We start from the raw sequence: 14,415 nt of genomic DNA, 5'->3' as shown, positions 1-14,415 counted from the left end.
GACTGGGAGGGTTTGGTTGTACTGCAGGTGTCACTAACCCTCCGGTCTACTTTTGACCCTGACTCTTCAGACCTACATCACCCCGTTGTGTGGTTAATGTCTGTCAATGAGTTGACGTGTGTGTGTGAAACACCCTTGTTTCAGCGTACAGGAACGCGGTGGAGATGACCCAGTATGGGGTGAAGAACAACACCACCTTCCTAGAGTGTCTTCCTAAGTCCCCTCAGGCCTCCGTCCGCTGGCTCATCCACAGAGACAATGACAGGAGGAAAGAGGTCAGAAAACAACTTCCTGAGTCAGTCAATTGAGAAGATGGGTTGAACCATAGAAATGGAATGATTCATTCTGTGTTCAACGTCAGAGGAGGCTCAATTAGCTCAATTCCGACTCCAGTTTCTTGCAAATCAATGACGTTTTAGGCAAAAATGTAATCTCATGACGTGAAGGAGGATTGAGTAGGTATCGTTTTTCCTCAGTCAGTAACACACGGGACAGACTGAGTACAAAAGCTGTTGGTGGTCGATTACAATATCAAGCACGTCATTACAATCGAATGATCGTGTCGAATGCCTTGATCTAGTTGGAACTAGATCAAGGAATTCGACACAATCCTTTGATTGTGATGCCGTGTTTGAAATAATATCAGATCACTAACGCGTCACGCCTCGGGGATGACGTTGCAATGTATTTATTGTCTGTGTAACAAGATAATGAGTAGTGATACACTGTAGATCAGATGTGATACGGGACCTAACTAATGAGTCTATTCTCAACGGGGGAAACATTTCACATTACTGACACCCTCTAAAACTTCCTGCTGCCCATCAGGCCATGAGAAATGATACGGGGCTGTGCAAAGAGAGAACCTGCTCTTTGATAAAGATCCACATCTTTTACAGATTTCGCTGTTTGTAGCTCATGCATAAAATTTATATCAGAGATTCTATGAAAATGAGTACTCCAGGTGAACCGTTTAAAGACGTCATCCAGCCATTTTTGACCTTTTTACTGTTGAAAAGCGATATCCCCAGTATACATACAGTAAAGGACACACTAGAGGGTAAAACATTTATGTTTTCAACAAAATTGTGTTTTTTTTAGACACAACTGCAAACTTCAAGGAGTAGGGCATTTGCTTGAGGAACAATAGAGAACAAAGGAGGAAAGCCCCCCCCCCCCCCCCCTGTGCTATGTCATGACATATCTGGACCACCTATTGAGATGTGCCTTACGTTAAGTAAATCCAGTGTTAAATGAGGTGAAAAGGAGACTGAAGTGCCACTTAAAGTTGATTTGTCTTTGCTCGATTTACTTGACTATAGATCATGCTGTGGGATAATGTGTTATGCTATAGGACAATTAAGACCATACTGCTGACACCTCTCTTTCCCCCATCCAGGTGAAGCTGGGTGACCGTGTGGTCGCCACTGACCACGGCCTGCTCATCCGCTCCGTCCAGCTGTCCGACCAGGGCCTGTACTATTGCCTGGCCACAGAGAACACCTTCAAGCGCACTGTGGCCAAGCTCCGCCTGCGTGTCCTGAGTGAGGCCATGGTGTCAGTGCTGATGGACAAGCAGCAGTCTCCCTGGGCCTGGGCCAGCACCCTGCACCCCAAGGCCCTGCTCTCAGCCTTCAGCCCTGCAGAGAGCCTGGCCATACAGCAGTACTGTAAGGAGAGAAAGCAGCTCCAGAGCCTGCAGGGGGCCAGGCAGCAGAAGGGGATGAAAGGAGGGCCTCCTCTACGGGGAGACATGGCCAAGCTCAAGCCCCTGCTAGACCTCCGGAAGAGCCGTAACCGCAGGAACCACCTGGAACTACCTGATGTCTGACTGGGGGAGACAAGGGGTTAACAGGGCTGTGTAGAGGGGGGTATACATGAACACACACACACACACACACACACACACACACACCTGGCCACACACACACAACCCCCGAGCTCCCACCCTGCCCAGAGGCAATGGACCTGAACTGAACACTTCCCCAGCTCCAGCTACTGTAGGTTTACAAGGAGCGAGTGGGACTCACCCTACCTGGGGCTGTCTGTAGTCTTATATGCATGAGGTACACTGACCAGATGACTGTGATATACATGCACACCTCACATCCTATCACACTCGCCAATTAGACAGAGGTGTAAGCCCTGACCCTGGATCAGGACACATGGAGATGTGTGGATTTAGCCATCGGGTTCAGGTGTCGTAGGCTACATACACAGGATGACTTACTGCATTCAATGCTGCTCCCATAGTTCTATGATAATACTTGCCACACATATATACTGTAGTCACGCTATACAGTAGGCAATGGTCTGATAGCAGTATTGTAGTATAATGCAGTGTAGACATTTACAGCATGGGGAAATGCATCAGGCAGCATGTAATGGTTGAGTATGGATGGATGGATGTCTGGTCCAAGGATAGCAAACCTGGAGTTACAGATGGTAAAGATTTGTGATTGAGTAGGGAAAACATTGGCGTATTAATGTGTATATCCAAGAGGGTTGTTTTATAGGGAGCACGCTAGCTGTTTACACTCTGCTCTGCAACTGTACATTGACTCATATATCATATTCATCCATATGAACACTGTTTACAACTACCACCTATTACAGTTTTACATTTGACAAAACGATAGAGCTATCGTCAAAATCAGAAAATATCTCATTGTATGACCCGTTTCTATGTTCACGTTGTAGCTCTGTCTCTATGGAGGAACTCTATCCCTCCTAACACCAGATAAAATAGCAGCACTGCCTATACAAAGGGCATATTGTCCATACTAAGTGGTCCCAATAAAAATATTCCATCCTTGGAAATTAAAACATAGTGTCTAGGCCAAAGTACACCTCCAGCTCAGCTGCCACCCATATGGACAGTACCGTTACACTTAAACATGTAGTGCTGTGTGAGCAAAGAACCTTTGTTGGGGGGGATTCTGCTCAATTTATTACAGGAACACGGGCAAGACCACCCTACATGTTCACAATCCTTACTCAGTCATTTTCTAAACATCACGTTTAATAGGACGAAGGTCATGTAAAACGTTAGGTCACAGCATCCTTACATTCTGTTTTTCCTGTATTTATTCACGTTACTTGGAACATTTATGTTCTTAAATGGTACGGGACATTGTGCCATACTGTACAAGTATCTCTTCGATAGTGTATGATACTGTGTTATCAGCACATAAGCATTTTAATGTATATAAAAGCCATCTAAACTGTGGCTATTTGCAATACATCGCTGGGTTGGTTTAATACCGATGGAGTATAGCAGTCACGCACATCCTAGCTTTTGTATTCAGGTACATACACTCCTGATTTTGGGGTTTGCATTTTCTTGATCCATGATTTGAGGAGATATATTTCATCTCCTTACCCGAGTTTTAATTTCACGTACGGCAAGGCAGACGTGCACGATCAAAAATAATCATGATGGCCATTTAACTTGAATATCATTCTAATCATTTTGAATAATGCATTTAATTCACAGTTTGTGAGCTGGTCAGATTGGCTCTCTCTGTTTTATATAGTGTGAATAGCTCTTTCCTGTTTGTCTCAGAAGTATAGTCTGTGTAGATATATTCATGGTTGGTATGTGTACAGAGTGTTTTTCATTCTATATTTTCATCATAACTTATGTCATTGTGTCCAGTTTTTGTGGATCTGCGCTTTTGAATGTGACCCTAGTGTATATAATTTAACACATTTCATCAAATATTCTCGACCGTATCTGCAAATCGTAGAGATATATTTTCATTTTGACATTTTTTGAAGGTCTGGCTTTTCCTTAACATAAATCTCTAGACTGATGACTCTTAAGTTTTGATCGATTCAAACTTTTAACAAAGTGTCGTCATAGTGACGTTTAATGTCATTTCCGTGTTATCATAAAACTGGTGTATTTCTATTTATTAATGTAATGACAGCCTGAATAAATGCATTTAGAAACTACTGTGAATTCCACACATTTAGGTAAGTAGTCCTAGATGAATCTGACAGAGGAACAGTAGGATCATTCCAAGGAGCAGTAAGTCCCCATATTTCACTTATCTTTTCAGATGTGATACACTTTCACCATTTACAGTCACGCTTAGGATTTACATAGATTTATTGAACGTATGAAATTCATTTGAGGTTGGTGGCACCGTAATTGGGGAGGACAGGCTTGTGGTAATGGCTGGAGTGGAATGCCATTCCATTTACTCCATTCCAGCCATTATTATGAGCAATCTTCCCCTCAGCAGCCTCCACTGATGAAATTGTATGACGAATGAAAACAATCACATTACTGTTCTATTGGCTAGATATTTGCCATGTTCATGTGCTAGTCGGAAATCTGAAATGTCCATCTTGCTAACTGGTTGAACGCGGCACGTGTCTAACTACAACCAGTTAGCACGTCGAAAATGTAAGTTTCCTAGTTCCGACTAGCACGTGAATGCGGCATTAATATCGAGAAAAAGGTCAGGGGTCACTTCTGATATATTATGGGTAGGAAGAAGCTGCCCATGCAAATGGGGTGGATATGGGAAACGGGAAAGAATTCTGGGAAACCGTGTAATGACTCAAAGTGAAGCTGAATAGATTTACAATGTGATTAATTAGGTACCCACAAGTTTAAATACTTGAATTTATACTTAGGCCTGGCCTACTTCAGAATATTTAAATGAAGATATCAGTAGCTGCTGTTAGAACTAGCATTGCATACTGGTTAGTTTCCATTTGTAGATTCATATTCAGTATTTAATATTCATTTTCAAACAGCCACACATCTTAGAAAATATGGCGTAGAAAGAAAATGGCTGCTTTAGAGTGCGCTGGTGCAGAGAAGGCTGAGGAGCACTAAGGCAAGTAAAGATGTCGCCTTCAATCTCAATGAAACACTTTCCACTGTTACTGTACAATCTAGAGTAGACAGAGGTATCAAAGAGCCCCAGGAACCGGGAAATGGTCATTTTAAACCCCCTTAAACCAAAAACAGTGCTTTCTCACCAAACAAACCCAAGTGCCATGCAGAAACCACAGAATAATCATCTGTATGGGGGGTGTTTTCACTCTCATTTTGATTTACGGGCCACATGAGGTGAAAGGGAAACTGAATCATTTTTGCTTCAAATATACAATAGAGCGGTTTGTTCCAATAATGAGAGAACCTAAGCTGGTTACTTCTCATGGGGATGTGGTCCAGTTTTGCTAGACTCATGCAGTGTCATAATCCTATTTAAGACCCCTTGAGAAGAAGGGTATCAAAAAAATGACTTCACTTCCTGCCTCCATTGATATTCATTGCTTAACTTCAGTGTGAGCCGAGATTAAGTTGAATACATTTTGAATCGGCATTGATTTATTTTTATTTGGAGTCATGAATGTTCGCTACATGAATGTTATAGCAATTTCAACTGCCGTATATTCTAGCTTTCAAGATCCCTGACCAAAATCTAGCAGGGAGGTGTGTGCAAATCAAATGACAATAACATAAAAGAACAGTTTATAATAGAATGTACTTTTTTTTGTACAAATTAACTCACACAATGTCTACAATAGATCCTCGCTATGTACCAGAGCAAGAATTTTGACATTGTAAATAACACAAATGAAGAACGTGCATGATATTAAAACTGACAAGTTACAGCTCACTGACATCCTTGTTCCCCCGCTGTTCCTCTGTTGTACAGCAGCATTGTCCCTCTCACACAAGCTTGTTGTTGTTTCTGCTTACCAAACAATGTGCCACTGTGCAGAGTACAAAGGCTGCTGACCCTAAGCCTATCAGCGTGAATTGCACCGTCTCCAGCATGTCAACACGAGATAACAGCTCTTTCTTAAACCTGTCCGCTGTCTTGTCATCCAGGGATGCCGTCTGTAGAAACAGACAGTCGTTGAGGTATAGCATGTACAGAAACGAGAGGTTATATACATTGGAAATATGCAATAACAAACGCAAGTTTAAACGTTTTCTAAGTAAGACCTGGCAGCAGTAAGTACAGCTCAAATGACGTACCTCGTTTAGCCAAACTATAGGGAGTATGGTGTAATCCTTCACTTTCTTTAACACCCTGGAGAATATGTAATGAGAGAGAGATATCCTTGGATGAGTGTCTGTATATGCAATAGTAAAGTACGGGAAATAATAAACCAAGACTTTAAACCTACGTGATGATCTTGGAGGGGCCGTACATCATGTTCACCTGCAGTCTCTTAGCGAACCTCAGACTGAACCCTGTGGTCTGACAGAAACAAACACCAAACACATTTATTCCCACAGCAGTTAGGCCTACTGTACTGTACACGCCAGCAACAGACAATCAGGATCTGTCAAAATCTAAATAGATGCGAGAGCAAAGGGATGTCGCTTATTGAGAGAACAGCACAAGAATACCATGCGTGCTGAGACTTTTTTGGGAGCGTTAGCATATGCACAGAAGACTGCATAGTTGGGAAGGTCATTTGACATATCCTAGAGATCAGAGGGGAAAGGTGAATGGAGGCAGGGCTCTCACCGGTTCCACATCCAGGAACGTGACGTGATGCTCCTCACTAGGACCAAGGCCCTCCACATCTTCAACCAGGTATGGACTACCATGCAGGAAGTGAGGCAGGGAGATGTAGACTGGTTGTCCTGGTTGAGAATATCAAAGATGGACACGTTGATCACCTGGTACTGTACACAGGACATGCATACAGTACGTGTAGAACCCACAGTTTTCCCTGACCAGGAAAAACTCTGGGACCTGCTTATAGTGGAACGGAACTGCAGTAAATGCTAGTTGACATTAACCCTTTATTGCCCCTGTAAGTCTCTCTGGATAAGAGCGTCTGCTAACATGACTAAAATATGCATTATTAGACTTCTGTGCCATTCATACAGTGCTAATAGATCATTAGATCATATTATGATTTGCATCCGCTGATGTCCAGCAGTGCAGGAACCAGTTGGTGACTGTGGCCCGTGTCCCTCACCACGAGAGGAGGTGATGTCCAGGACTCCGGCCAATGTGCAGTTCTTAGAGACCACAGAGTCCGTGCAGAAGCACTGGTTGTCTGGGTTGACTGCAGGTGAGGCTAGGGTGAGCGGGGGCAGTTTGAACCGGTACACCTCGATCCCCTTCAAGTTCAGACTCCTCTCATACTCAGCCGACACAGACCTGAAGACATTGAAGAACAGTGCTTTTAGGAGACAAGGCTCTTTGTTTTTGACGGGGCCTGACCTCTTGTGGTCAGGATTAGAAAGGCATCTTCAAAAGTGATGATGGGAATAAAGAGTGCTGATTTGGGATCAGTTTAGTCTTTTAGATGAATGAATAAGATTGCATGGAGGGTGGTTCCTAGATCAGCAATACTCTCAGATGCTTATTGCATATGGCTGCAGATCTGACTACAGTGTCTGTGAATATTAGGCCAAAGGACATAGTGAAGAGTCCATTCCAGACTTCAAGGGGGGTGATAAACAAGTAGTACATTTCCATTAGCTGTATGACAGCAGTGAACAGGATTAAAGCTGATAGAAGTTGCTTTACAGACTAGGGCCACTGCAAAACATAATCAGTTATCTCCACTTGTCTTCGTATACCGTAACACCAGTCTACATGAGATCTGAACATTGATGAGTTATCTCCACTTGTCTTCGTATACCGTAACACCAGTCTACATGAGATCTGAACATTGATGAGTTATCTCCACTTGTCTTCGTATACCGTAACACCAGTCTACATGAGATCTGAACATTACTATCCACCCCAATAGGTAAATGATCACTCCACCTGCTGATGTCAGGGGAGAAGAAGTACAGAGGCTTCTTCTTGTCCAGGAAGGGAGAGAATGACGAGCCATCTGATGAAAATAGTCAGAACAATGGTAAAGTTAGTCAGAACAATGGTAAAGAACATAGAATTTAATATACACTGCTCAAAAAAATAAAGGGAACACTTAAACAAAACAATGTAACTCCAAGTCAATCACACTTCTGTGAAATCAAACTGTCCACTTAGGAAGCAACACTGATTAACAAAATGGAATAGACAACAGGGCGAAATTATAGGCAATTAGCAAGACACCCCCAATAAAGGAGTGGTTCTGCAGGTGGGGACCACAGACCACTTCTCAGTTCCATTGCTTCCTGGCTGATGTTTTGGTCACTTTTGAATGCTGGCGGTGCTTTCACTCTAGTGGTAGCATGAGACGGAGTCTACAACCCACACAAGTGACTCAGGTAGTGCAGCTCATCCAGGATGGCACATCAATGCGAGCTGTGGCAAGAAGGTTTGCTGTGTCTGTCAGCGTAGTGTCCAGAGCATGGAGGCGCTACCAGGAGACAGGCCAGTACATCAGAAGACGTGGAGGAGGCCGTAGGAGGGCAACAACCCAGCAGCAGGACCGCTACCTCCGCCTTTGTGCAAGGAGGCGCAGGAGAAGCACTGCCAGAGCCCTGCAAAATGACCTCCAGCAGGCCACAAATGTGCATGTGTCTGCTCAAACGGTCAGAAACAGACTCCATGAGGATGGTATGAGGGCGCGACGTCCACAGGTGGGGGTTGTGCTTACAGCCCAACACCGTGCAGGACATTTGGCATTTGCCAGAAAACACCAAGATTGGAAAATTCGCCACTGGCGCCCTGTGCTCTTCACAGATGAAAGCAGGTTAACACTGAGCACGTGACAGACGTGACAGAGTCTGGAGACGCCGTGGAGAACGTTCTGCTGCCTGCAACATCCTCCAGCATGAGCGGTTTGGCGGTGGGTCAGTCATGGTGTGGGGTGGCATTTCTTTGGGGGGCCGTACAGCCCTCCATGTGCTCGCCAGAGGTAGCCTGACTGCCATTAGGTACCAAGATGAGATCCTCAGACCCCTTGTGAGACCATATGCTGGTGCGGTTGGCCCTGGGTTCCTCCTAATGCAAGACAATGCTAGACCTCATGTGACTGGAGTGTGTCAGCAGTTCCTGCAAGAGGAAGGCATTGATGCTATGGACTGGCCCGCCCGTTCCCCAGACCTGAATCCAATTGAGCACATCTGGGACATCATGTCTCGCTCCATCCACCAACGCCACGTTGCACCACAGACTGTCCAGGAGTTGGCGGATGCTTTAGACCAGGTCTGGGAGGAGATCCCTCAGGAGACCATCCGCCACCTCATCAGGAGCATGCCCAGGCGTTGTAGGGAGGTCATACAGGCACGTGGAGGCCACACACACTGCTGAGCCTCATTTTGACTTGTTTTAAGGACATTACATCAAAGTTGGATCAGCCTGTAGTGTGGTTTTCCACTTTAATTTTGAGTGTGACTCCAAATCCAGACCTCCATGGGTTGATAAATTGGATTTCCATTGATTATTTTTGTGTGATTTTGTTGTCAGCACATTCAACTATGTAAAGAAAAATGTATTTAATAAGATTATTTCTTTCATTCAGATCTAGGATGTGTTGTTTAAGTGTTCCCTTTATTTTTTTGAGCAGTATATTAACCATGGGAGTATAAGATGACTTAGTAACGATTCTCCAGTGTTCTTAATTGATTTCTTACGCATTTGAAATGTTTTGGTTGTGTGATGATAGCGTAAAATGTAATTCAACAAGACAGTGATGCAATGCAAGTTGTCTGCTGCCTGGGTATTTGGGTGACTGTACCTGTGCCGTTGATCATGTCGCAGTATGTGTTGTTCCAGAAAGACACCTTCCTATTAGAGCGAAATGGGCTCATCAGTAAAGCCATCAGTTATTGGGTAATACGACCCAGACAAAAACTACCTACGATCAGGGGCGGACTGGGACAATAAATTGGCCCTGGCATTTCAAACATACCAGCATATTCTTTTCCTTGAGGCCCCCACACCGGCCTATTTATTTTCTTAGAGGCCCCCATTATTAGCCAGATAATTATTTGGGGCACAAAAAAAACTAGTTAGACAGGCCTACTGGGCTACAAATGGACCAGCCCATCAGGCTTTTGCCCAAAATACCAGATGGCCAGTCCGCGCCTGCCTACACTCACCAAAGACCTGTGGTTTTACATGGTTTGCCAGGAGAATTCTACAGATGATGCTGTAAATCCATGACGCCATTAGACTGAATTGACAATATGGACCCTACGATAACGGTAACAGACTCAGATGTTTCACTTTAAAATGTATGCCAAACAAATAGCATTGATTTAAAAGTTTAATAACAAACCATGCAACTCTATGCACAAGGACTACTTTGAACAATTTACACAGAAAATGTCAAACACATTTACTAGAACTGTGCAGATGCACATTTTTCTAACAGAATTACAGTTTATTTTTTATTTTGTTTATTGATATTACAGTAGGTGAAGTGGATTTACATCCGGTAACGGAATAACGGTAAGAGAATTACATCATGGGTCCCTGTTATGATATGAGGGGAAGGTTAGTGTGTACTCATTGCACTATTTGGATTCAACCCTCACAACAACTCTCCATCAACTTTAGTGTGTTGAGGCTCAAGATAGACTCACTTTTCCCCCTGCCAGCTGTCAATGATAGACACTTTAGAGATGTCATCCTTGCCTGTGAAGACACTGTATGGCCCATCATAGGTGCCGTTGTACTAAGGAAAGAGCACATCACACCATAGTACAGTTAGGTAGCTACACAACATTACATTTCATTAAGTTACTCTTACATTTTGAGTGAATGTCACATAAATAATGTAGATTGGTATTTTTTGGAATAATGTACATATAAAACTAAATAAAGAATTTGTATTATTCTGTATAGGGAAGGTGTATGAAAATGATATGCATGTGAGCTTACAGGAAAAAAGAGACCCAGTGTCCCTTTCAGAATGGGGTCTTTGTAACCCCAGAGTATTTCCCTCACTGTCCGTCGCTGGAAGAGTGAGACATTGTTTAACTTTATTGCAGCTTCCAGTACCCATGGGGGAAACAACTTGTACCCACCCTGAAAGGAAGGAGAAGAAAAAGGAAGTTGCATTTCCATTATTCAAAACGAGTACATTACATAATTCAGCTCACCTGCATATTACAGATCATACAGATAGAGGATTACAACAGAAACGTTTTATGACTGATGTGGTGACATGCGAGAGAGGGCTGTGTCCTACAAATGGTTGTATTATTGCCTCTAACCTTATAGATCCTTGAACATATAGTGCCTTCGGGAAGTAGTCAGACCACTTGACATTTTGTTAGGTTACAGCCTTGTTCTAAAATGGATTAAATAAAAAGAATCCTCAGCAATCTACACACAATACCCCATAATGACAATGCAAAAACAGGTTTTAATTTGCAAATATATAACATAGAAAAAACAGAAATACCTTATTTACATAAGTATTCAGACCCTTTGCTATGAGACTCGACATGAAGCTCAGGTTCATCCTGTTTCCATTGATCATCCTTTTTCTAAATGCCCCCTTTTTCTCCCCAATTTCGTGGTATCCAATTGGTAGTTAGTCTTGTCCCATCGCTGCAACTCCCATCGCTGCAACTCCCATACGGACTCGGGAGAGGTCAGGAAGGCCGTGCGTCCTCCGAAACACAACCCAGCCAAGCCGCACTGCTTCTTGACACAATGTCCGCTTAACCCGGAAGCCAGCCGCCAATGTGTCGGAGGAAACGCTGTACACCTGGCGACCGTGTCAGCCTGCATTGCGCCCAGCCCGCCACAGGAGTTGCTAGTGCGCGATCGGACAAGAACATCCCTGCCGGCCAAACCCTCCCCTAACCCGGACGACGCTGGGCCAATTGTGCGTTGCCCCATGGGTCTCCCTGTCGGCTGTGACAGAGCCTGGACTCGAACCAGGATCTCTAGTGGCACAGCCTTAGACCACTGCGCCACTTGGGAGGCCAAGATGTTTCTACAACTTGATTGGAGTCCACCTGTGGTACATTCATGATTGAGAAAGGCACACACCTGTCTATATAAGGTCCCACAGTTGACAGTGCATGTCAGAGCAAAAACCAAGCCATGAGGTCGAAGGATTTTTGATGGTCACTCTGACAGAGCTCTAGAGCGCCTCTGTGGAGATGGGAGAACTTTCTAGAAAAACAAGCATCTCCGCAACACTCAAGCCTTTATGGTAGAGTGGCCAGACGGAAGCCACTCCTCCAGTAAAATGCATGACAGCCCACTTGGAGTTTGCCAAAAGGCAGCTAAAGTGTCTCAGACCATGAGAAACAAGATTCTCTGGTCTGATGGAACCAAGATTGAACTGTTTGGCCTGAATGCCAAGCGTCACGTCTGGAGGAAACTTGACAAGACAACACAGGAGTGACTTAGGGACAAGTCTCTGAATGTCCTTGAGTGGCCCAGCCAGAGCTCGGACTTGAACTTGATCGAACATCTCTGGAGAGACCTGAAAATAGCTGTACAGCGATGCTCCCCATCCAACCTGACAGAGCTTGAGAGGATCTGCAGAGAAGAATGGGAGAAACTCCCCAAATACAGGTGTGCCAAGCTTGTAGCGTCAACAAAGTACTGAGTAAAGGGTCTGAATACTTATGTGATATTTAAATTTCTTAAAGGCTGTTTTTGCTTTGTCAATATGGGGTATTGTGTGTAGATTGATGAGGGGAAAAACTATTTAATCCATATTAGAATAAGGCTGTAATGTAACAAAATGTGGAAAAAGTCAAGGGATCTGAACACTTTCCGAAGGCACTGTACATGTGCACTTCAACCAAACATTCACTATAACACTGAGACCACCACAGCCAGACTCACAACTAAATAAGTTGTGGTTTGTAAAAACAGTAAAAGCTAGGGCCCCATAATTTATGTTGTGCTCGTACAATCCAGACACTTAGTTCCCTTCAACCCCAGCTCTCCTTATTGTCCCTTTTCTCTACTCCAGACGAAGTAACCCCGACAGAGGTGGAATACACAGTATCCAGGTAGAGAGCCATCACAAGGTAATGAGGTGTCACCCACTTACAGCCACAGCCAGGTTGAGGGAGGTGACACTGTCCTCCTCAGATCCCACAGACATGGAGGGCTCAAATATGGCCCCCGCAGGGAGCAGGAAGGAGATGGTGTGGTTTTCTGGGTTGGCCGTGATGTTCTCTTTGGGCAGGTACCGCGTCCTGATGGGTAGAGAGAGACACACGGACGAGTGGCACCCACCCTTTCATCTCCTGCTTTCTCACCCAGTGACTTTTAATCTCTCGTACATTATACCATATTAGATAAGATTCTAGATTAGATTTAGTAAAATATAGGTCTTTTCTTTTCATCTATATGAATTGTAGATATTAAAGAGCAATTTATAATTCAAGTCATCCAATTATATTTAGAATACAAAGTGGAGATGAACAACACCGTAGGTTTTTTTCCTCTATACAGCGTTGAAATCACCCAACAGAATGATGCACATCGTATATACATCATTTTGTTCATCTTTTAGAGACATTTGAGTGAGTAGGGACCTACTTGTATGTATAGGGCCCTTTCTCCACCAATTTTGGCTTTGACCCATTCTCCACCACGTCCAGAGGGTTCTGCACGTCAAAGAGCCAGAACTGTCTGTACACAGGTGCGTCTGCAGACACCCAGTTCTCCCAGGCTGTGGTCCCAGGCTCGATGACCGATTCCTGCATTCACCAGACAGACATCAACTCTTTCTATACAGTGCCCTGGTTTTAGGTAAAGCAGCAATCTTTTGACTCATTTATTTAAGTTGTGTCCAAAGTGGCTGTCAACTTTTTAGATGCATTTGGAAAATATGACCGGGGACCTAGTAATGCAAGAGATTGAACAAATTAAGATATTTCTTTCACTTACTGTTTAGAATCTACTCTCATGTCCCTTTCTTGCTAGCAGAAAACCCCTTTTTCCTAAATGGACCTCTTACCGCTCTTATTTCTATGTTTCTCTTGCCCACCTCTCATGCACTTGATTGACCACCTCCACAATGTTTACACCTCTAGCAAGCTGACACTCACCTTTGTAACAGTCTCACGGATGATATTGTTCCCCACAGGGATAAGGATTATACCTAATATGGCCACTGCAATTCCAGCCCCAATTCCAGCCTTTAGCCCACACAGCTTGTTACAGCAACCCATGGTGCTGTGTGTTTCTGTCTGTGGGTGTATGTAGGTCCCAGCAGCAGCTGTGCCAGTGGAGCGACTGAGACTGAAGGACAAGTACAGACAGACGTAGCTGGTCCTAAACCAGGCCACCTACTGATAAGAGGTATATAATAATGTGACAGCTGGGGGTTGAAGGTTGAGTGATGGTGACTCCTGGCTAAAAGATATCACTACACTATATGACAGCTGATTAGAGCTCTGCTTAACTGAGGAGGAGTCAAGAAGGAAGGAGATGCTCTGAGAGGCACTGTGATTTCTGTACCTTTAAATACAGAGCAGGTCTCTGTATATCATGCTGTGTTAACTGGATATTCTATTCTAATATTATTTCCTGATGG

The 14,415-nt window shown here is 44.0% G+C and overlaps 2 protein-coding genes across 4 annotated transcripts in view; one reads left to right on the top strand and one right to left on the bottom strand.

Moving 5' to 3' along the window:
- The window catches only part of LOC115199007 (semaphorin-3C), a 51,871-nt gene extending 47,914 nt beyond the window's left edge, over window positions 1–3,957 (top strand). For all 3 annotated transcript variants that reach the window (XM_029761489.1, XM_029761488.1, XM_029761490.1), the window contains exons 17-18: window positions 145–275; window positions 1,400–3,957. In XM_029761489.1, the coding sequence (XP_029617349.1) occupies window positions 145–275; window positions 1,400–1,831 (563 nt within the window). In that variant the 3' untranslated portion in view covers window positions 1,832–3,957. The remainder of the gene's footprint in view (window positions 1–144; window positions 276–1,399) is intronic.
- A 1,382-nt stretch (window positions 3,958–5,339) lies between these two features.
- Window positions 5,340–14,131, bottom strand: LOC115199008 (platelet glycoprotein 4-like). The gene is made up of 12 exons (XM_029761491.1): window positions 13,928–14,131; window positions 13,416–13,576; window positions 12,922–13,069; window positions 10,779–10,925; window positions 10,481–10,572; window positions 9,631–9,680; window positions 7,767–7,836; window positions 6,967–7,151; window positions 6,507–6,625; window positions 6,160–6,233; window positions 6,008–6,062; window positions 5,340–5,866 (listed from the first exon to the last, which is right to left on the bottom strand). Exons 1-12 carry the CDS (start codon window positions 14,048–14,050, stop codon window positions 5,696–5,698), a joined length of 1,395 nt encoding a protein of 464 aa, XP_029617351.1. The 5' UTR covers window positions 14,051–14,131; the 3' UTR covers window positions 5,340–5,695.
- Between the last annotated feature and the right edge of the window lie 284 nt (window positions 14,132–14,415).

Source organism: Salmo trutta, chromosome 8 (genome assembly GCF_901001165.1).
Source record: "Salmo trutta chromosome 8, fSalTru1.1, whole genome shotgun sequence".
Taxonomy (NCBI): Eukaryota; Metazoa; Chordata; class Actinopteri; order Salmoniformes; family Salmonidae; genus Salmo; species Salmo trutta.
Note: the sequence above shows the minus strand (reverse complement) of the source record. Positions and strands in the feature narration are given on the sequence as shown.

Excerpts from the sequence above, each read along its gene's own strand:
- LOC115199008 (XM_029761491.1), bottom strand. The coding sequence starts at position 14,050 with ATGGGTTGCTGTAACAAGCTGTGTGGGCTAAAGGCTGGAATTGGGGCT. Across the intron at positions 13,577-13,927 it reads TCCGTGAGACTGTTACAAAG|GAATCGGTCATCGAGCCTGG; the intron begins GTGAGTGTCAGC and ends TGGTGAATGCAG. Across the intron at positions 13,070-13,415 it reads AAAGGGCCCTATACATACAA|GACGCGGTACCTGCCCAAAG; the intron begins GTAGGTCCCTAC and ends TCTACCCATCAG.